Source organism: Marmota monax, unplaced genomic scaffold (assembly GCF_021218885.2).
Source record: "Marmota monax isolate L192 unplaced genomic scaffold, Marmota_monax_Labrador192_F-V1.1 WCK01_AAM20220418_F8-fsc00864, whole genome shotgun sequence".
NCBI classification, from domain to species: domain Eukaryota; kingdom Metazoa; phylum Chordata; class Mammalia; order Rodentia; family Sciuridae; genus Marmota; species Marmota monax.
In genome coordinates, this window is record NW_026692835.1 from 97,592 (window position 1) to 121,007 (window position 23,416).

The 23,416-nt window shown below is 38.9% G+C and overlaps 1 protein-coding gene across 7 annotated transcripts in view; it reads left to right on the forward strand.

Moving 5' to 3' along the window:
• Window positions 1-5,380, forward strand: part of LOC124095513 (lysine-specific demethylase 5D) — a 47,782-nt gene extending 42,402 nt beyond the window's left edge. For 5 of the 7 annotated variants that reach the window (XM_046448680.2, XM_058580706.1, XM_046448682.2 and 2 more), the window contains 9 exons: window positions 549-645; window positions 1,048-1,406; window positions 1,873-2,011; window positions 2,520-2,699; window positions 2,822-2,959; window positions 3,162-3,758; window positions 4,005-4,083; window positions 4,211-4,410; window positions 4,502-5,380. In XM_046448680.2, coding sequence (XP_046304636.1) covers window positions 549-645; window positions 1,048-1,406; window positions 1,873-2,011; window positions 2,520-2,699; window positions 2,822-2,959; window positions 3,162-3,758; window positions 4,005-4,083; window positions 4,211-4,410; window positions 4,502-4,840 — 2,128 coding nt within the window. In that variant the 3' untranslated portion in view covers window positions 4,841-5,380. The remainder of the gene's footprint in view (window positions 1-548; window positions 646-1,047; window positions 1,407-1,872; window positions 2,012-2,519; window positions 2,700-2,821; window positions 2,960-3,161; window positions 3,759-4,004; window positions 4,084-4,210; window positions 4,411-4,501) is intronic. The other 2 variants (XM_046448683.2, XM_046448684.2) reach the window with 2 other exon arrangements.
• Window positions 5,381-23,416: the final 18,036 nt, after the last annotated feature.

Sequence of the window (23,416 nt, forward strand, 5' to 3'; positions counted from 1 at the left end):
TATTCTTTTAAGTGTTCATATCATTACTCTATAAACTCCTTTTTTTATAAAAATTAATGTAAAAACATTTCTATTAGACTTATTATTTTTAGTTTCAGTTTGAAAGCTAATACTCAAGTCTGATGGGCTCTTTATTTTTACACACTTTTCTCATTCTTCCTTTCTACTCTTAAAACTGAATTGCCATAAAAAAATAGATCTAAAAGCTCTTTAAGAGACAGTCATATTTTTGTTCTCATTAAAAAGTAACCTACTTATATTGATGTGGTTTCTTCTGCCTGATATTACTAACCATCTATCTAATGGTAATAGCTTCCACACTATATTTCCTCAGAAACTTGAATACTCTCATATTATTATTTTAAGGCTCTTTCATTTTTGTTTCTGTCAGCTATAAAATGTTCAAGTCTTGTCTTAACTTTTTGGTTCAGTATCTGAATTTATAAGGTAGATCTTTGTAAGTATATAACATGGAACGAGAAATAAGAATGTTCATGTGTGACCTGAGCAGGTTCACTGAGCTAGTCTTTCCTCCCTGGCTCCTGCAGGATGGAAGCCCCGCTACTCACTTTGCCAGAGCTTCAGATCCTTTTTGAACAGATGGGCAGCCTGCCCTGTGCAATTCATCAGATTAGGGATGTTAAGGTAAGAGAGACCTTTCCAGTTGGAATTTTTGTGAACAGGATATATGGGGAGAATTCTGAGGACAAGGGGAATTTCAAAACCTGCTTGTTCTAAACAACCCTTACAATGTCAGATTCTTTTCTAGAAGATATAGAAATGGATGGTTCCCTGTTGTTTTTGTTTCTACAGGTTATAGTTCCCAGGGATTTCTTCCAAATACAACTTTAATGTTAAAGATAGTAAACAGATATTATATATTAATATAATTTTTTTACATATTTTTTTACTCAGCTAAAGATCATGGCTTAGGACAAGTGTAAATCAAAAGAAAGTGTCTGAGAGAAGATGGGAAATGGGTTAAGACTAGGTCGTTTGAGTGACTGAATGGCAAAAATGTGTATTGTCTCCTAATTTCCTATACAGGATGTCCTGGAACAGGTGGAGGCCTACCAGGTTGAGGCTCGTGAGGCTCTGACCTCATTGCCCCCTAATTTAGGGCTGTTGCAGTCCTTATTGGAGAAAGGACAGAAGCTGGGTGTGGAAGTACCTGAAGCCCATCAGCTTCAGCAACAGGTGCAGCAGGCACAATGGCTAAATGAAGTGAAGCAGACATTGGCCCCCTCAACCAAAAGGAGGTCTCTTGTTATCATGCAGGGGCTGTTGGTAATGGGTGCCAAGATAGCCTCTAGCCCTTCTGTGGACAAGGCGCTGGCTGAGCTTCAAGAACTGCTGACCATTGCAGAACGCTGGGAAGAAAAAGCCCATTTCTGTCTGGAGGCCAGGTGGGGCCCAAACTCTCCCATCTGAACCCTTACAGTAATTTTGACCTTAGAGTTTAGGGGTACTCCAAAGCATTGGTTACAAGTGTCATTGACACCAGACTACCAATTAGGCATTGCTAAACTCCTAACAAATTATCATCCAGTCCCATATCCTTTGACATGTTTGGCAGTCCCTTACCTTATTTTAGGTAATAATCCAGGAGGAATGCCATGGCCCAGTTTGTTTTCTGATCATAGATGCAAAACTTCTAAGTAAATGTGGAATAATAGAAGATGTTTTCAATGTATGTATATGCTGTAAGTTTCCAGGAACTCCTCATGAGTAATTAGAACATTCCTCAGATGTGGGCCATTGCTGTTTTCTTTGTCAGACTTATATTGATTAGGCTTTTACCAAGCTCAAAAAGTGCATGCAAATATTGTCTAAAATATTTAATAGTGTATTTCTTTCCCCAAATATTCATAGGCAGAAACATCCTCTAGCCACATTAGAAGCTATAATTCGTGAGGCAGAAAACATCCCCGTTCACCTGCCTAACATTCAGGCACTCAAAGAAGCTTTAACTAAGGCACATGCTTGGACAGCTGATGTGAATGAAATTCAGGTGAGGACTGCTTTCCGTTTTCCTGCTATGGACCTGCAATTAGGAGAAAAAAAAAATCTACTTTTTTTTTTACTTAGTTGGGTTTGTTGTAGAAACTGATGATGGGGGCTTGAGGGTTAGATTCCACTAGAAGAGAGAATTCTACTTCAGTTTTCGTACTCCATTGGGTTGTGCTATATAGTGAAGAGGGAGGTTGAAGAGCTCAATTGAAGAGCTGAGGAATTAAACGTAACATCAGTGGGGAAAGAAGAAACATGGCCAAGAACTGAGCAGAGGCCCCAGTATAAAAGAAAAACCAAAAAAAAAGCAAACTTTGAGGGAGTTACTGGCTTAGGAAAATTTTTGTTCTGAGTTAATGGAAGTAGGATCCCCAGAAGATAATTTGTTGCTGTCCAGTTTTCTTTTGCCCTGTACTATGATTATACAGCATAATGCCAGCCTTGTTCACACAAGTCTAGACATAATTATTGACATAATTTAACTGAGCTCTTTCTTGTCCATCTTCCAGAATGGTGACCACTACCCGTGCTTAGATGACTTGGAGGGTTTGGTAGCAGTGGGCCGGGACCTGCCTGTAGGTTTGGAGGAATTAAAACAGCTGGAGCTTCAGGTACTGACAGCACATTCCTGGAAGGAAAGGGCTTCCAAGACCTTTCTCAAGAAGAATTCTTGCTACACCCTGCTGGAGGTGAGACCTGGCAGCACTTTCTGTGCCTGCCTGTAGCTTTTGGAAAAGCTCATAGGAGAAGGTGAGCTTTGGGCACAATGGGGAGAGACAGGCCAGTCATCTCTCTTGTCTGTCTGCTGTAGGTCCTTTGCCCATGTGCAGATGCTGGCTCAGATCGCATCAAGCGCAGTCGTTGGGTGGAGAAAGAGCTGGGGTTATACAAATCTGACACAGAGCTACTGGGACTGTCTGCTCAGGATCTCAGGGATCCAGGCTCTGTGGTAAGGAACTTGATACAGATGGGGTGAGTTAGGTTCTGGGTGTCTTCCTGAAAAACCTAGCAATGGCATGTATCTGAACAGAATGACCATGAGCATTGTTTGCTGCTTGAGGCTTTTTCCTGGTTTAGAAGTATTCAGGGGGCCAGTACAGAGAGAGAATGGGCTGCTGACATGGTTTCCCCCTCCTCTTCCTGGCAAATAGATCATAGCCTTCAAGGAGGGGGAACAGAAGGAAAAGGAAGGTATCTTGCAGCTTCGTCGCATCAACTCAGCCAAGCGCAGTCCACTGGCATCATCTGCCCCAGTCTCTGCAGGCTCCATCTGTGTGTGTGGACAGGTGCCGGCGAGGGTGGGAGCACTGCAGTGTGACCTGTGTCAGGATTGGTTCCATGGTCGGTGTGTGACGGTGCCTCATCTCCTCAGCTCCCAAAGACCTAGTCTTACCTCATCCCCACTTCTGGCCTGGTGGGAATGGAACACCAAATTTCTGTGCCCACTGTGCATGCGCTCACGGCGCCCACGCCTGGAAACCATCCTGACACTTCTGGTAGCCCTGCAGAGAGTGCCTGTCCGTCTACCTGAGGGTGAAGCTCTGCAGTGCCTCACAGAGAGGGCCATTGGCTGGCAGGGCCGTGCCAGACAAGCTCTAGCCTCTAAAGATGTGACTCCTCTGTTGGGACAACTAGCTGAGCTTCGTCAGCAGCTACAGACTGAACACAAGTCCAAGATACCCCATACGAATTCTTCAGCCCCTGCCTCTGAATCTGTCAGAGAAGCCAGAAGCAATACTATGCTTAAGGTGAGCTGCTCAGCCCAATCCTTGTCCTCAAATTCTTGTCTTCTGGCCCTGTTTTGATTTATATTCCACCCTTCCTGCCTGCATAATTCTGCATCCAGCCAAAGTCTGTAAATACTGCTCCTTGCCAGCTGACTGATTCTGCCTTCTTCCAGGAGGGGCAGACCCCAAATTTAGAATTGGGAGAGGAAATATAAGGTCTGGTTCTTCAGTTAAATTATTGCTACCCATTCTTGGTCCTTTTGGCAGGTGGAGGGTTTTCCGGAGACTGGAGAAAGCATGACCAGTCTTGAGAAGTTAGCTTCAAGGGAGGTCTCAGATAAAAGTGGTAGGTATAGATGTGTGTAAGTGGGCTGTTGACTGGGTATCATAAGAATGATGCCTGTGGTCTTTAGCTCTGCTGTGGTGTTAAGACTCAGGACAAATTTAACTGAACTTGTTTCCCAACTCCCTAGATCTGGAACTGCTATCCTCATTGTTGCCACAGTTGACCGGTCCTGTGTTGGAACTGCCAGAGGCAACCCGGATTCCCCTAGAAGAGCTCATGATGGAGGGGGACTTGCTTGAGGTGTCCCTGGATGAGAATCACAGCATCTGGCAGCTGCTACAGGCTGGACAGCCTCCAGACATAGAGCGGATCCGCACACTTCTGGAGGTGAGGAGAGAGGTCACAGCCGGGGGCCAAGTAGGCAAGAAGTTGAGTCTTAACATTTCACCCACAACCTCTTTCTGTTTGTGTATTGTAGCTTGAGAAGCCTGGTCATCAAAGAAGTCATACACGGGGCCAGGCACTAGGGAGACAACAGCAGAGGCGGAGGCAAAAAGTGGATCAGGGAAGGAAGGGTGAGGATCTTATTCAAGAAGAGGTACAGTCAAAAAGGGCCCGAAGCTCAGGGATTAAACTTCAGGAAGAGTCATTCAAAGAAGAAACAGACAATGAAAATCTGTTCCTGACATGCCCTGGAGACCACAGTCCCATCTTGGAAGGGAACCAGGATAGCTTACAACAGAAAGATCAGTACCCTTCAGCTTCTCCTTTAATGCCTTTGCTCCCTCAATCCTCCCATCACCAGCAAGAGTTGTGACAGTAGCACACATGGTGGTTTTACTTTCTTTTTAAGCTCTGCCTCCTGGTCAGGACTTAAGTAGAGATGTAGACTTATTTCCTATCCAGAATCTGTCAACAGATTTTAAATCCTAATGATACCATAATACCATATTAATGGTCCTCTGTTCCCAAGAACCATTTTTTTTTGCCTCCTGCCAGAAATCTCTTGCCAGCAACAACCCTGGGATTAGCACAGAGAAAGTGATTTCTTCACCCAGCTTAATTCTAGTAAGGATAGGAACAAATAAAATTTGAGAAAGGCCAAGCTTAAGACCTTCTCCTAGTCCACTTTGAAACACTCTTTCTTGATCTTGTATCTTTAAAATATTTTGGTGCTTCAAGGCTTCATCATCTCCTTTTTTTCTTCCCTTGGTTTACACTGTAAGAAAAAACATTGTATGTTGTAATTACTTGCTAAGGGCAAAAGAGTAGGGTAAAAATTTGAAAGTATTGGTTCCAGTTGTATATTTTTAATGTGCTTCTTTTTGTTAAAAATAAAATATGATTGTATTATGAATCTCTGGATCTACTTGTAGTTTTGGGAACACTGGAGTAGAGGACTGAAATCTGTTCACATCCCAATAATGAGTCAACACAAATTCTACTCTGTTGTGGCAGAGGGAAGTCATGAGTAAGTAATATTCACATAAGATGTAAGGAATTAGGAGAAGGTTATTTTATCCACCCTTCATGATTGTCCATTTGCTCCAGGATCATTAAATTGAAAGGTTGTCCTTTCTCTGTCCAGTTGCTTATGCAGCTTTGACAAGACCAATTAATCCCATGTAGCAATACAGGTTTCTTTCTTTGCGTTTTTTCATGATCCAATCATATAAACTCTTATGCTTCCCTTAATCTTTATGGTAATTACATGTTGTTCTCTTCATTTTGAATCTTTTAAATAGTTTCCTATTTGTTTGTTTATTTTTTTGGTACTACTCAGTGTAGACTTTGGTGTTTCTGACGTCTGTATCACTATTTCCCTTCTTGCCTACACTACTTGTCCCCTTTTTTTCCCACTTTACTCATTTCTAAGCAGAGCTTTGTTAACTGGAAATAATCATAATCCTCTTCTCAAGTTATAGTTTCCTTATACCTCAACATACAGTAATTCTGCCTTACCTCATTATAGAAATCAATTGAGATAACAAAGAAATTTTATGATGTTTTACCTAAATGTGAGAAATGTTTGATCCTTTTTTTCCCCCTTCCACTCATAAATGTGAGGGAACGGCTATGATTTTCAAAACAGGTCCTTAAGAAGTTTTTAAGTACTTAAGCATGTAGTGAATAGACTGAGCACTTCCTAAAATATCTTCAAAAAGGGACTGACTCATAATTACTTATCTACTTCCCACTAAGGCAGTGGCAGAAGTCAGGACAGTTGCACATTTTTCATAAGACACCTCTGCTAGTTGTTCCTGTGTTAGTCTCACTAAAGAAGTAAGTTCTAATACCACAGAAACTATGCACAAACTTTCAACATTAATTTTTGTGTGTAAATGACGATTTACCCTTTAATTATAGGGTATTATACTGAATTGAATATGTTCCTTAGGAAACATTAGTCTCAAGCCATAGAAATGACAGTGTGACGTAACCAGGTGACATAACTCACACCTGTAATACCAGTTATTTGGGAAATAGGCAGCAGGTTTCCATATTCCAGGCCAGCCTGGGTGGTTTAGCAAGATGCTATCTAAAAATCTTAAAACAAGACTAGGGAGGGGAATGGAGCTCACTGGTAGAGTACGCCCTGGGGTTTAATTGACAATGCAAAAAAAAAAAAATTGTAATAAATATTTGTGGTGAGCCGCTTCTGCCGTTTCTGCAGACTATGGTCGCCATTACAAGATGGCGCTGGCTCCGCTGTGGTCTGTGACAAACAACTCCTTATTTGGGAGAGTTGGCACATGGTTTTTCACCACCCTATGAGAAAGCTCCACGTGGCAGCTTCGCATTGGGGCTTGAGATGCTTTATTAAGGCTGGGAGGGGCATCTGAGAAGAAGAAGAAATATCAAGGGCCTGAATAAACTGCTGAAAGAAGATTCCTGAGTTGCGTCTTCCTTGCGGGCAAGGTGTCGCAACAAATATTTATTACTAAGCAAAGTCACATGTTTAATCCATTCCTGCTCTTAAAAAATACCTTGGGCCAATTTTTATTATAAACAGTGTGACTTTATTGCTTTAACAGTAATACCTTTACTAACAGCTGTAGATTGAGATACGCCTGTGTCTATTTTAGGTAATACTGGATAAGCTCTACAGTTCCAAGGTGCCTTGAATTCTCTTTTGATGCCTTCTGTGTTCAAGGTCCTGGCCCTGTGGCCCTGTGGCCCTGTGATGGGATTGGCAACCCTTAAGATTCTAAAAATGCATGAGAAGTCATTTTCCGTTATCACCCTAGTCCCCTTATATTCTCATTAATCTCTATCAAAAATATCTGCTTGGCCCACACTTGTAATTCTTCCCTCAACATATAGTTCATTGTTAATATGGCCTGTCAGTGGATTTTCTAAAATCTGTTTCCCTTTTAAGTAAGCATTCTGTCTTAGCAGTAAAGAGAAGCCAGATCACCCACTGCTCACATTTATCTTCTGCCAAGTAACATTTCATTGCTCTAAAATTCTATTTTCCATAAAGAATTTTGAGTACAAGTCAACAGAGTTATTTGCCACTTTATAACCATTTTTCAATTCCAAAATGATATAGTCCTCATTTCCAGTAAGACATCATTAGAAAGACTTCTGTGTAATCTCCAAGAAGATTGACGTGCTTCTCCTTGCCCACATTAGATTCACTCTGTGCAGTTCCTTCAAGATAGTAGAGGTTTTTCTAGAATGGTTCTTCAAATTCTTTCTGCCTCTATGTATTGTACATTTTCAAATATTTTTTCCTATAATACTCTCATCTGGGTACTAATTTCTGTCTTAGTCCATTCCTGCTACAAAAACTACCTTAGAATGTGTAATTTACAAATAGCCTACATTTATGATGGCTGGGATGTCTAAGATGAAGGTGCACAGGTCAGTATCCACTAAAGAAACAGTCTGCTTGCAACATGATAACCTTGAATATGACATAAAGTGGAAAGATAAAAGAATATAAACAGTTTCCTCATGATCTCTCAGAAGTATTTCAATTATGGGCTGTGCTTTTGTGACCTAATCACCCCCAAAGACTCCATCTGTTTTTATGATTGCATAGGCTTTTATATTCCAATATGAAATGCAGGGGGCACAAATATTTAGATCATAACACCAGTGATCACTTGTATGGTAGGGAGGGCAAGCAATTCTGCTTGTATTTTTGACCAAAAAAAGAAACAAAATTATGAAACCAAAAAGTTAATTGGGTAAAGATTACCTTCACATTAATAGTACAAAACACATTGTTCAAATATTGCAGTCCTTCTATATGGCTAACTAGAGAGGGTCACTGTCTTGGATGCTCTGTGGTGTGAAGTCAGATATTCAGGCTTCTCAGCAAGGTGAGAAGAAAGCATTTTTGGGAATTAATTCTGGACACTCAAAACAGATCTGGGCTTTCTCTCTGCTTCCTGATTGCTGTGATGTGAGCTGCTTCCCTCTGCCACCTTCTCCCACCATGATGATCAGCCTCACATTGAGCCCTGAGGAATGGAGCCCACCTTCTATGGACTAAGACCTCTGAAACCGGAGCCTTGGTATTGCTCCAATCAACATGGAATTAGGTCATCTGCATAGAGCATAGTGATACTCACCAACCACCAAGAACCTGGCCTGATTTTGAAGAAATCTGATCTCTATACACCAATGTTTTGTGGATGCTGAAAATAAGGACTTTTTTTCTTTCCTCTAAGGCAGAAAAAAAATACATCACTAATATTTTAGATAATTGGTACTCATTACTCACTTGATAAATTAGTGAATGAATTCTGGTTCTACTTATACTAAAAAGGTCAAATACTCTTTAGTTCTTTCTTAAAAAATGTATTGTCTAACTTCTCCCCATCTTTGTTGTACTAATGAAGTGAAGATATCCATCATGATGTAACTGAGCTGGAGAAATCTAAATTACCTTCATCTGGCACCATTCCAATATACTATAAATGAGGTAATTGTCCTTGACTATAAAATTTGCATTTTCAAGACTTAATTGCTATCATTACATCTTTTTGTAATTTTATTAATTGAATGGAGCATTTGGTTTTTATGGTTAAAAATTTGCATTAAAACATTGTTCATCTAAAAAAAAATAGATCTGGGAATCAGGCCATTGGATATAACAGAAAAATCTCCAGCATTGTACCTTGATCAGTTGGGTTCATTCCAGGGATGCAGGGTTGTTTCTAATAAATGTGATTGACATCAATAGACTTAAACATGATTATCTCAGTAGATGTAAAAAAACCATTTGACAAAATTTACCATTCATTCATGCTTAAAACACTAAAAAACTAGGGAAAGTAGAAACATTACTTAATGTTATAAAAGCTGTGTCTGCAAAACCCAAGGACAACATCATTCCAAAGTGGAGAACATTCTTTCTAAAAAGAGGCATGACTTCTTTCACTACTCTTGTTGTACATAGTCCTTGAAACTCTAGCCAGAGCATTTAGAAAAAAGAAAGGGATATAATTAGAAAAAGAAGACTTGAAACTATCCATATTTGCCAACAACATGATCCTACATTTAGAAGACCCCAAAATACTTCATCAAGAAAGCTTCTAGAACTCATAAAGTAGCAGGATATTAAATTAACATCCATAAATCAGTTGCATTCCTATACACTGATGATGAATCCATTAAAAGAGAAATCAGGAAAACTATACCATTCATCGTACCCTCAAGATAAAATTTAGGGACTCAGATAATCTAACAAAAGAAGTAAAAACCCCACACAAGGAAAACAGTAGAAGAAATTGAAGAATGTCTTAGAAGATGGAGAGGCCTGCCATGTTCTTGGATAGGCAGAATTAATATTGTTAAAATGGCCATATTACCAAAAGCACCATACAGATTTAATGTAATTTTTTGTTGAAATTCTTTCTAATGACATTTTTTATAGAAATAGAAAAGGCAGTCATGAAGTTTATGTGGAAAAATAATAAGATGCCCAGAATAGCCAAAGCTATCCTTGACCAAAAAAAAAAAAAAAAAACAAAAAGATGCAGGAGGCATCAAAATACCACGTCTTAAATTTTATCTTACAGAAATATAGTCACAAAATTGCATGGTATTTGCATAAAAAGACAAGAACACCACAGAGAAGAAGACATACACTGAGGCATCCAACATAAAAACTGTTTTTGCTATGCTAGACAAAGCATCAGAAACATACATGAAAGAAAAATAGCCTCTTCAACAAATGATGCTGGGAAAAATTGGAAATCCCTATGTAGTAGAAAGAAATTGAACCTTCTATCTCTCAGCTCAACTCAAACTCAAAGTGAATCAAGGACTTAGGCATTAGACCAGAGAATATACTTACTAGAAAAAAAAAAAAAAAAAGTAGGCCTGACTTTCTATCATGTTAAGTAAGGAATCAACTTCTTTAATAATACTACATACGCATAAAAATACTACATAAGCAAAAAAAAAAAAAAAAAAAAAAATCTAGAATCAATAAATGGGACTGTTTGAAACTGAAAATTTCCTCACCACAAAGGAAACAATCAAGAATGTAAAAGAAATTCTATAGAATGGGAGAGGGGAGCTGGGGTTGTGGGTCAGTGGTAAAGTGCCAGCTTAGCATGTGTGAGGCCCTGGGTTTGATCCTCAGCACCACATATAAATAAAATAAATGTATTGTGTCCAACTACAACTAGAATGGGAAAAATCTTTACCACATGTACTTCAGATACAGCCCTAATCTCTGGATATACAAATAACTCAAAAAAGTTAACACCAAAAACATAACCTCATCAGCAAATGGACTATAGAAATGAACAGGCACTTCATAGAAGAAAAAAATATAAAAGGTCTGAAAAATATGGTCAACATCTAGCAATTAGAAAATTGTAAGTCAAGCTTTGTGCAGTTTGTGGCGCTCTGAGTGGACCCCAGCCCCCTGAGCACTGGCAAAGGACACAACTTTAAATGTTGAGAGCCACAGCCCAAGGGGCCCCAGCAAACTTCCAGCTGCCAGCAAACTTCCAGCTGCCGGCTGACGATTGGCTCACAGCGGCCCCAGCAACATCTAGCTGATTGGCTCCTCGGCCCCAGCAACATCTAGCTGATTGGCTCCTCTGCGGTGATGCTCATTAGGCTGTTTCCCTGCCCTTTCAGACCACGGAGCTGCTCATTGGGGGACTTTTTTGGCTCCGCCCACGTGACCCAGCCAATCTGCCTCAAGAGCAGGAGGATTGTGGGAGGTGGAGAGAAGCTTGTGTGGGAGAGAGAGGCTTGTGGAAAGCCGGTGGTGGCAGTTGAGGCTCTGAGGGTTTTTCCTGAGAGGCTGTTTTGTTTGGCGTATGTGGTTCTAAAAATAAAGTTAATTTCTTTTGACAAGTGGCTCCTGATTGTGCCCAGCCAGACTGCGGGCATTTGGTGGCTCGCACGGGGAGCGACTGAGGGTAAGTGAACTGCTCGCCCCTGAGGGCAGGGCGAGAGGATGGGTAGCCATTTTAAGGTTCTTCTTTTGTTATTTTGTTTCACTTTTGTTTTAAGTTGCCTGTCCCTGGAGATGTGTAAGATGGAAGAAAAACCGCTCACATCTGAGGAACAGATAGGGAGAAAGGAAGGATGGACATTTCAGGAGGCTATTATAATGATTTTGTGTTGTTCCAATTTTGTTTCACTCAGTTTCAGTTTTGTTAGGCGTTATCTTGTTGGGTTGTATTATAGTAGAAATACGGGATCAGAAATTAGTAAAAAACAAACTGAAAGAGTGTTCAGTAAATTGTTAGAGGAAGGAGGCATCTCAGTAAAATCAAGAACAATCAGGGCATACGTTGATACAATACAAAAATGTAGCCCCTGGCTTTTTAAGGAGGAGTTGTTAAATATATCACAATGGAACCATCATGGTGAAGATTTAAAAAGAATAGAAAAGAAAAGCCCAGGGACTCTGCCAGTTGGCACATTGCCATTGTGGACGTTCATATCTTGTTTGCTTAGTCCAAAGCCTTCAGTTCAGACAATGGTAGAGGAAGAAGAAGACATAATGATTCAAGTAAAAGAGAAGGTCTCTCAAGTTAGTCAGACAGAGGAAAAGATTCAAGTAAAAGAGAAGGCCTCTCAAGCTAGTCAGACAGAGAAAGAAAGTGTAAAACAGAAAAAGGCATCAGGGGGAAAGTTACAACAGGAGACTGCTACTAACACCTTTCTATCACCAGAGGACGTAAGTGTCCAACTAACAAGGCCACCTCCATATGCTGGGAGGTCCCCAACCCCCGCAGTTGATAGTTGGGATCCTGAGACAAGATCTCAAATATTAACATGCCCTGTATTTGAGGCAGGAGGGCAGCGATTTTACCAAGTTTTAAATTTCAAAAGAGTGAAGCAGCTAAAAGAGGCTGTAACAACCTATGGTCCTCAAGCACCCTTCACTGTAAGCATGGTCGAATCCATTAACAACTTGAACATGACGCCAGCAGATTGGGCTAATATGTGTAAAGCTGTGCTAAATGGAGGACAATACCTGTTATGGAAGGTTGCCAATGAGGAATTTTGCAAGGAGACGGCTAGGCGAAATGCAGCAGCTGGTTATCCTCAGAGAAATCTAGATATGTTGTTAGGAAAGGGACCTTATGAGGATCAGCGGCAACAAATTGCATATGATCCTGGCGTATACGCACAAATTGCTGCAGATGCAATTAAGGCATGGAAGACTTTACAAGGACATGGAGGTTTACAAGGTCAATTATCTAAGGTAATACAAGGAGCTAATGAACCTTATGCTGAATTTGTAGATAGGCTTATTCAAACAGCTACCAGAGTTTTTGGGAATACAGAACAAGCAATGCCATTACTAAAACACCTGGCTTATGAGCAAGCGAATCGTTGATGCAGAGATATCATTAGACCATGGAAACATGAAGATTTAAACACATATATTAAATTATGTAGAGACATTAATGAACAAGAGCAAGTCGTGGCAGCTGCAGTAAAACAGGCTTTAGATGCCAGAGACATCAATGAACAAGGGCAAATTGTGGCAGCTGCAGTAAAACAGGCTTTAGATGCCAGGCCAAGAACATGCTACAATTGTGAACAAACAGGACATTTTAAAAGGAATTGCCCCATTGGAGGAGGGTTTAACAAAACTAGGTATCAAAGGAGTAGAATACCAGGTATTTGCCCACGATGCCGTAGAGGGAGATATTGGGCTAATGAATGCCGTTCTCAAACCACCATAGAGGGTACTCCATTATCAAAAAACGAACAAGGACCAGGTGTTTATCCACGATATCGTGGAGAAAGGCATCGGGCTCCATTGCCAAAAAATGGACAGGGGGGCCCAATGCTCCGGGGCCCAAAACCACAAATATACGGAGCACTGGAGGAACCCAGCAACCCCATCAGGATAGTGCCCAGGGCACATTTTCCATCAGATCCCTCATCAGACAAACCAGAGGGAGCACAGGGTTGGACATCTGCGCCTCCGCCAGAGCAGAACTAACTCCAGAGATGGGAGTTCAAATCATTCCCACAGGGGTGAAAGGACCTCTTCCCAAAGGAACAGTAGGCTTATTATTGGGACACAGCTCTTCTACTCTAAAAGGACTTATGATAAGTCCTGGGGTAATTGATCCCAATTATGAAGGTGAAATAAAAATTATAGCCAGTTCTCCAAAGGGTATATCAGTAATTTCACCAGGAGATAGAATAGCACAGTTACTAATAATACCCAGCCTACATGATAAATTTTCCAGTCGTACTATAGAAAGAGATTCCAAGGGATTAGGCTCCACAGGTGTAGATTGGGCTATGCTTTCTTTAAATTTAGATTCTCGCCCCATGCTAAAACGAAATATTCAAGGACATGAATTTAATGGGCTACTGGATAGAGGTGCAGACCTTAGCATCATCTCTCGTCAAAAATGGCCAAAACATTGGCCATTACAACAAGCCACTCAAACGCTTCGAGGCCTAGGAGTGGCGACTAATCCCCATAGAAGTGCAATGGTATTAGATTCGAAGGATCCTGAAGGATGTGAAGGAACTATACAGCCATATGTATTGGATCATCTTCCTGTAAATTTATGGGGACGAGATGTCCTAGATCAATTAGGTTTGACATTAACAAATAACATCAACCAAAATGCACCCACTATTATGACTAGACAAGGTTTTAGGAAAGGAAAAAGATTAGAAAAACAAGAACAAAGTATAGCAGCACCAATACCAATAGATCAAGTAACAGACAGACATGGGTTGGATTTTCAGAAAGGGCCACTGAGACAATAAAAATTACTTGGAAATCAGAAAGACCAGTATGGGTTCCTCAGTGGCCCCTGACTAAAGAAAAGATACAAGCAGCCCATGGCCTGGTCAAACAACAATTAGCAGAAGGACATATACAACCTTCTGTATCTCCCCATAATACTCCCATTTTTGTCATCAAAAAGAAATCTGGTAAATGGAGATTATTGCAAGATTTAAGAGCCATTAATAATGAGATGGTTATTATGGGACCTGCTCAATCAGGGATTCCTCAGTTGTCTGCTTTGCCAAAAACCTGGTATGTTTTAGTTATAGATATTAAAGATTGTGTTTTTTTTCAATTCCAATTCATCCTGAGGATAGTCCACGTTTTGCATTTACTATCCCTGCACTGAATCAGGAAGGTCCTGATCAGAGATATGAATGGAAAGTACTCCCTCAAGGGATGGCTAACAGCCCAACTATGTGTCAAATTTATGTTAACAAAGTAATCCAGCCACTTAGAAATCAAAATCCTGAACTACAAATATTTCACTATATGGATGATGTATTATTAGCACACAAAGATAAAAACACATTGCTGGAATGTTATGCCACACTTACAAACTTATTAAAAAATTATAATCTAGAGATAGCAATAGATAAAGTACAATTAAATTTTCCAATTAATTATTTAGGAGTTCTATTATCCTCAAACATGGTCCGTTCACCAAAAATTCAAATACGAGTAGATCAACTCAAATCACTTAATGACTTTCAAAAGTTATTAGGAGACATAAATTGGATAAGGCCTTATTTAGGTATACCAACAGGAGAGTTGGGACCTTTATTTGATATCCTAAAAGGTCCATCAGATCCAAATTCACCCCGAATGTTAATGCCTGAAGCAAGAAAGGCATTAAAAGTCATTGAAACATATATGGAAAATATGCATTTGGACAGAATTGATATAAGTTTGCCTTTATTATTTATTGTACTACCAACAAAAAATATTCCTACAGGAGTATTTTGGCAAGAAGGTCCATTATTATGGATACATTTATCTTATTCTCCTAACACTATTCTTACTAGGTATCCTGAGGCTGTAGGACAATTAATACTCAAAGGAATAAAAGCAGCAAAGGGAGTGTTTGGAATTTCTCCCTATAAAATTATTACTCCATATACTATGAATCAAATTGATGAGTTAGCTAATGAGTTAAATACTTGGTCAATAATCATGTGCAAATCTAATGTTTCATTTGATAACCACTTACCATCTAATCCTTTATTGTCTTTTTGGTCATTGCATCCTGTAATTTTTCCAAAAATGACAAGAAAAACACTTATCATGAATGCTCCAAATACATTCACTGATGGGTCAAATAATGGTACAGCAGCAGTAGTTACCCCTGATCAAACTTTTACATTTTTAATACCCAAACAATCAGCTCAAAAGGTAGCGCTTAATGCAGTTTTACAAGCTTTTGTGATGTTTAAAGATTCTGTATTTAATTTATTTTCCGATAGTCAGTATGTAGTTAATGCTATAGTATCTCTTGAAGATGCTGGTAGGATTTCCCCTTCCTCTACTGTTTTCTCTTTGCTTTCCACTATACAAAGTCCAATCTGGGACAGAAAAGATCCATTCTTTATAGGACATATCAGGGCACATACAGGATTGCCTGGAGCCCTTAGTTTGGGCAATGATTTAGCAGATAAAACTACACATGACATACATATTTTTTCTACACTAGAAGAAGCTATAAATTTTCATAAAAAGTTCCATGTCAATGCTAATACTTTACAAAAGTGTTTTAAAATAACTAAGGAACAAGCTAGACAAATAATAAAACAATGTCAAAATTGTGTGACCTTTTTACTACAAGTTAATCTTGGAGTCAATCCTAGAGGATTGATACCTAACCATATTTGGCAGATGGACGTCACACACTTGCCAGAATTTGGAAAATTAAAATATTTGCATGTTACAGTTGATATTCTTCTGGATTTTTGATGGGCTCCCTTCATGCCGGAGAAAAAACTAAAGATGTTATAGCTCATTGCTTACAAAATTTTGCCACTGTGGGTGTTCCAAAGCAGTTAAAAACAGATAATGCCCCTGGTTATACTTCTACCTCTTTTAAACAATTTTGCTCAACATTTGGCATTACTCATATAACAGGAATCCCATACAATCCACAGGGACAAGGCATAGTTGAAAGAGCTCATCAAACTATTAAAATGTACTTATTAAAGCAAAAAGAAGGAATTGGGAAGGGGTATATATTCCCCAAAGATAAACTTAAAATAACCCTTTTTACTCTAAACTTTTTAAATTTGGATTCATCAGGACTTAGTGCTGCGGAAAGGCATATGTGTCCAAAAAATGTGCATAAGCCCAAGGTACTTTGGAAGGATATTCTAAGAGGACAATGGAAAGGTCCTGACCCAGTAATTGTCTGGAGTCGGGGGTCTGTTTGTGTGTTTCCACAGGGAGAACAGCAGCCGATTTGGATTCCAGAAAGATTAACTAAAGCGATTTCTACAGACCAAAAAGAAGATGATTTGGCTCAAATCCATAACAACTGATATCCAAAACTCCAGTTTGGCTATTCTTACATCTGCAACAGAACCAGGATGCTTTTTTCAATATCTATTTTATTATTGCCCTTTGCCATATCATGAAGTTCTATTTTGTTTTTTGAGCTCATACAGACCTAGGTTAATGTTTTGCTGATCAGTTCTATTTTTTGACTATATAGTTTTTAAACATTGCAATGGAGATTTCACCTGTAAAAAGTTATAAGGCCTTTACTATAATGTTATGTGTTGTATGTATTATATTATGTGTGCACACTTGTGTTTTGTGTTATATGTTTGAAAGTACGTATGTCCATATATCATATATGATGAGCGCTCATGATAAAATGGATCCAAATATTTTTTTTTCACGTGATTTATATGGTTTAATTTAAATTGGGTAAACAACTGTTGAGGATTGTTTTAATATGTAAACAAAAAAGAAGGTTAACAGATCTGTTTGTTTACTTTCACCTTTCCTTTTCATTATATTTAATAATTCTCTTAAAGATAATGTAAATTGTTAAGAAAATTGTTTTCTTTTAGTGCCTTCTGTAATGTTACATAATTTTTTCTTTAGCCATTATTGCCAGAATTCCTATCTTCATCCCAGTGCTGGTGAAGTCAAAGATAAAACCAATCTACAGCTTCTACAATAGCCATCACTGAACTGCTTGCAGAACTTGCCTGGACACATTGTGAGCTCACCTGTATGCATTGTGAACTATCTGTTGGTGCAGTGACTTGTGGTAGTGTTGGGGTATTTTTGCTGATGATGTCAATGGCGGTACAATTTTTCCAAAAGGAGCCGTCAATTGGCTTGGTGTATCTTCCTCCCTTCTGCTTGTCATGATCGTCCAGCTAAAATTTGGGGGCCAACAGAGGTGAGGCAAAGAACCTCACCCCCCCGCTGGTACAAAGACCTCTCCACAGGTGTGGCTGTATACTGCACCGGTAGTCAGTGACGGGTAAGATCCAATTGCAATGGTACCAACCTAAGGACCATATGTACTATTGGACAACCTAAGGCAGGCACGGTCCCTAAGCCACGTGCTTGTTGTTTAAACAGAGAGGGGGAGATGTTGAGAGCCACAGCCGAAGGGGCCCCAGCAAACTTCCAGCTGCCAGCAAACTTCCAGCTGCCGGCTGATGATTGGCTCACAGCGGCCCCCGCAACATCTAGCTGATTGGCTCCTCTGCGGTGATGCTCATTGGGCTGTTTCCCTGCCCTTTCAGACCACGGAGCTGCTCATTGGGGGACTTTTTTGGCTCCGCCCACGTGACCCAGCCAATTGGCCTCAAGAGCAGGAGGATTGTGGGAGGTGGAGAGAAGCTTGTGTGGGAGAGAGAGGCTTGTGGAAAGCCGGTGGTGGCAGTTGAGGCTCTGAGGGTTTTTCCTGAGAGGCTGTTTTGTTTGGCGTGTGTGGTTCTAAAAATAAAGTTAGTTTCTTTTGACAAGTGGCTCCTGATTGTGCCCAGCCAGACTGCGGCACTATACCAGTCATAAGGGCTAAATGCGCCACTAACAGTGACCGTGATTCTGGCATATAAAAGACAATGCTGCTTTCTCTCTCCTGCTGTTCTCCTTCTCTTGCTGCTGTTCTCTCTTGCTTGCTGGTGCTACTGATCTCTCTCTGTGTAGAGCAGCCTGTCAGAGGCCTGACAATAAATATGCCTGTGCCTTTATCTTTGGTGTGCCTGTGTGATCGTGATCAGTCATATGCCAGTTTTCTTTCATTTATGCCAGTGACCTGGATCAAGTTCTCTTGTTGGCCTTGCACCCTGTGTGCACCCCTCCCTTGCATATTTCAGCTGCTTTGATATACTGGCCTGAGGGCCCAGGATGATCACAGGACACCTTCTTCCATCCACCAAGCACTCTTCTACGTCCTCAATCTTCACATCCCCAGACTTATTTGGGTAAGTTACCTTGCTCTTCCCTTCAGCTCCTTGGTCATCACTACATAATTTACTCTCTCACATATAGCCAAATGATATAGAACCAAGACCCGAGTAAAAACTCACCAAAGGGGAATGGGTGGGAAAGTAGTCTCACTTGTAGTGAGTCTTGAGTAGTGAGTCAAGACTTATATTATTTGTTCTATATATTACTGTCTTATCTATGTTTATGTATATCAAAACCAACATATAGAGTGCTTATAAACTAAAATTTAAAAATGTGTTCAAATACCTTTGATTCATATAAAGTTAAATTTAAATTAAGGAAAAGGTCTTCAAAATTACTAATGTCTTCAAAATTACTAACTCATACTTCTCTCCAGGTGATTAGACAATGAAAAATGTCATTTTCTATTAAATGTTCTAAGTACAATATCCATTGCTTGTAATGTTTATTGCTCCTTCTAGGATTTTTCCTTCAACAAGAAAAGATGCCTTAGTGTTAACTAAACTTAATTTTTATGAGTAACCAAAATTAAAACAGATAAATCAGACTTAACAAATGAGATGAATATTATAAATGTGATTTTTCACAAATTGTTGTTCAAAGGAAAGTTTTAAATTTTTTTCCAGTCTTCACTAAAAGCAAGGTGATTAAAATTTAAAATTCTACTTTCATTTATGTTCTAAAACTGACAAAATGATTTTTTAAAAACTGCATTTTTTTAAGCCAAATGACACCAGACTTTCGATTTCTAGACTCGTGACTCTGTGAAGTATGAACCAGCAATGATCAGGAAGAAGCATCTGAGCCAGCTGAGTGACTCCCACTCCTCCACCTGCCCTATACCCTTCATTATGCAAGCTAAGGAAGATATCTCTATGTACAAATTTTTATGTTCTAAATGTTCTCTCCTATCAGACCTGGTTTTGATAATAGTTATTGACCCTTTTAAGAAAAGGATGTCTGTAGGCATTTTCCCCCTCAACTCTAAGCCTTCCCATTGCTCTTCTTGCTCTCCTGCTTAGATTTTACTTTTCACTAAGGCTACAGATTTATCCAGAAACCCAACTTCTACACAAATAAGGGACACTGGACCTTCCTTTGACCTTGCTGGTGAGCACTCTCCCTTCCAAGCTCACCAAATACACCCATTCTCCTTGCAACAGCCTTCAGCCCTCCCATTACCCTATCTCATACCCACTTTTCAACTCCCTTTCCATGATGTCACCAGATTTAAACTGGTAGTTAGTGTACATGTGCCCTTCTCTTTTGATGTTCTCTCCCAAATTAAGAGACATGCAAAATCCTTTACCTCTTACCCTGCCACATATTCTGAAGAGCTACAATACATAAAACAGGCCTACAACTTCACCTTTCATGATAGGCACATAATCCTGTCCAAATCCTCTTCCTAGATAAGTGTATACAAGTCTTAGAATAAGCCTGCAATTGTGCCAATAAAGTTCACCAACTTGTGTTGGGGTTTAAGTGTGCAGAGTTTAGCTCCCTCAGGCCTGACATTTTGTAAGAGCTGTGGCTGTGATTTAGGTCAGCTGAGGCAAACCTCAGCTAGGAGGAGGAAAAGTTCTCTTCCCCTTATCACAAGTCACAAGTTCTGCATGGTTTGGCCAAGAGGAAGAAGCTTCCTGCATACTTATCCTGGGAACAGTACATTCTGAAGAAACAAATGCATCCTCAGAGGAGTAGATAATGTCTACAAAGAACTTTAGGAGGGTACTTATCAAACAAACAGGAACAATTTGAATCTAGCTCTGTGTATCCACTGAGGCATGATATTTGGACAACGTGGGTAAAGTGTTATTGAAGAATTGCTTGCTTTGTTAAAAGAAGTGTATAAAAGGAACTTGCAAATAAACTTCAGCATGCAGGTGCGATTGCTGCCTTGGCTCTGCATCCCCTGTGTCCCAGTTATTTCATGACCCTTACCCAGGGACCCGAACGTTCTAGACGTTCACAAATTTGGACTATAATTCCCCTGGAAGCCAAATAAGAAGGGACTAATTCATCACCTGCTTACTGTCAGGTTTAAAAAGGGCAGCTCATCCCGGCTAATATTTGTTTTTAATGATGAATATTATTCAGAGTATCAGGTATTAAGATTATAAATTAAGTCAAGTAATGCTGACAATCTTCTCCTGAATATAATTTTATTGAGCTCATCATATTTTACCCCATTCATTTTATTCTATTTACTGTACATAATCATTGAGAATTTTAGGTAGAGAAATTATGTATATTTTCATCAATAATCCACAAGTGTATTTATGTTTTTAAAATAGATAAATCAGACTTAACAAATGAGATGAATATTATAAATGTGATTTTCACTTAAAATATCTTGAGCACGAAATTTTCAAATTGCTACTTATATTCTGCAGATGTAGAAATAGTTTGTAGACTCCATTAGCCTCTTTCTCCAATGCACACATATATCTTTTAAGTGAGGAGTTACATAAGTACAACAGTAATATTAGTAATAAAATGGTAATCAAAGCCAAAGCTAACACAGTACTTACTATGTTCCAGACACAATTTCATGCCCTGTGTATTCTCACTTTATTTAGCACTTATTTCCTTTCTATAAAATATCCTTCTTTTAAAGATGAGGAAATCAAGGCAGAGAGGATATCTTAAGTCAATTTTGTGTTGTTATTAAAGAACATCTGAGATGGGTAACTGATGAGGAAAATGAATCTATTTCTTGCAGTTTGGGAGGCTGAATCTCCAAGGTTAAGAATTTACATCTGATGAATACTGCCCTTGCTGATGGGGACTCTCTTAGAGTCCTAAGGTACAGGAACACATCATGTGGTGATATTGAGGATCTTTGATAACTTGGGTCCCTTTTTCATCTTCTTCTGAAGCCCCATTCTCAACTGTAATTACTTTGAAAGGCCTACCTCCCAATATTATTAACATGTGACTTTGGAGATTAAGTTTCAACATGAGTTTGAGAGAGGACAAATACCTAGAGCATAGCAGAGAGGTTAAATGACTGATAAAGTTTTACATAACTCATAAGTAAAGAACACAGTCAGGCTGTCTCTTGAGTGTAATATACAGTTCTGCTCCCAAGATACACATACAATCCAAATTATCATGGTAATAACTCCCCTTTGTTTGGAGTCAATGCCTCTACAAAATTTTCTGACTGGCTCTAAGAATTTCCTGGGCATTTCCAGTTATAAATTAATCCACATTGAGCTTGAGGATGTAAATTTGCCCTTCACCTGTTTCTCTTTAAGCATAGGACAGGCTCTTATTTGCCAGAGCACATAGGAGAACAGATTTTAACCTTTATATTTTAATCAAAGTTTAGATGTATTGCAAGGAGAGTAACCACATTAATTTACTTTTAACCACCACAGGGAACCCAGGCCTACTCTCAGTATTCCTATTGAGTTCTACCAGTTTGATTTAGTTGGTCTTTGTTCTAACACCCACCTTCCTCAACTCTGTATCTACAATCCAAAGTCCAAAATAGGAGGCAAGGCTCAGAGTTGTAGTTTAATGATGATCTAAAGACCTATATTCTTTCTGTCTTTCTCAAAGAGTAAACTAAAATCAAGTATATATGGATTAGGAATTTTATTATAATGGGTCTTTTGTTTATATCTGGTAAGAGTACTTGTATAACTTGTACCAGTAATGTTACTGAACAATTCAAATACTGTTCCCAAAATATGACATGCCTAATAATTTTAAAAATCTGTAAAAAGATGACACAACATATCTCATTTCCTTTACCTAACAGAAAATTATCATAGCCAGAAATTCTGATTTAAAAGAGCCAGGTAGGGCATGACAATTGGTCATTTGGTGAACTATACAGTGGTCATGGATAAAAAATATTGGTCTAGATAAACATCTTCAAGCTCAGAACATAATTAAGAGTCTAAAGGGATGTTTTACCTAGTGTTTTTGTGTATTCTACCGATTTTTGTGTTGAAATTTTCACCATTTAAAAAATTAAATGTTATACCCAATTACAAAATCCTGATAATAGAAACTAGACAGACTTTTTAAAAAGTTATTTGGTTACATTCCTTACATTATGAATTTCTAACTTTTCATTTAATCAATATTTGGGCATAATAAGGGATGTAATTTTTTAAATATTTTTTGAGAGTTTAATTTAAAAAGAATTTTCAATGAATATTATTAAGAAAGTATCATTAAATAAAATTATATATTTCAAAATTCTAATTTATCTTTTCAAGTCATAAATGTGTACTTTTTCTATTTTATATTTGCATACCACAATATAATTTATTCAGAGTATAGATAATTTTAGTTATTTAATAGAGAGTAATGAATAAAGGTGGTTTTTCTTTAAATGACATTTTAAATATCTTTACCTATTAATAGCTTATGTTCTCAAACCACATGAGAGCTCTTCTGATTAGATTTATTTATTTTCATGACTTGGGTGGGGATTCTCTGGATACTTTAAAAGCATGGATGTCCTTTTCTCCTTGAAGTGTACCCTGGATTTTCTCTATGTTCTATGTGTTTAGCAATGAAATGTGTGTTTTCTTCAAGAGATATTTATTGATCACTTATAAGTGCTATGAGACTGGTTGCTAGGGCTGTCTATGAAGAATATAGCTAGGATCCCTGCCCTCCTGAATGTTGCAGTTTGATCCAGTATCTCATAACTTTATTGGGCATATAAATGGCCTGGATCTTGTTAAAACT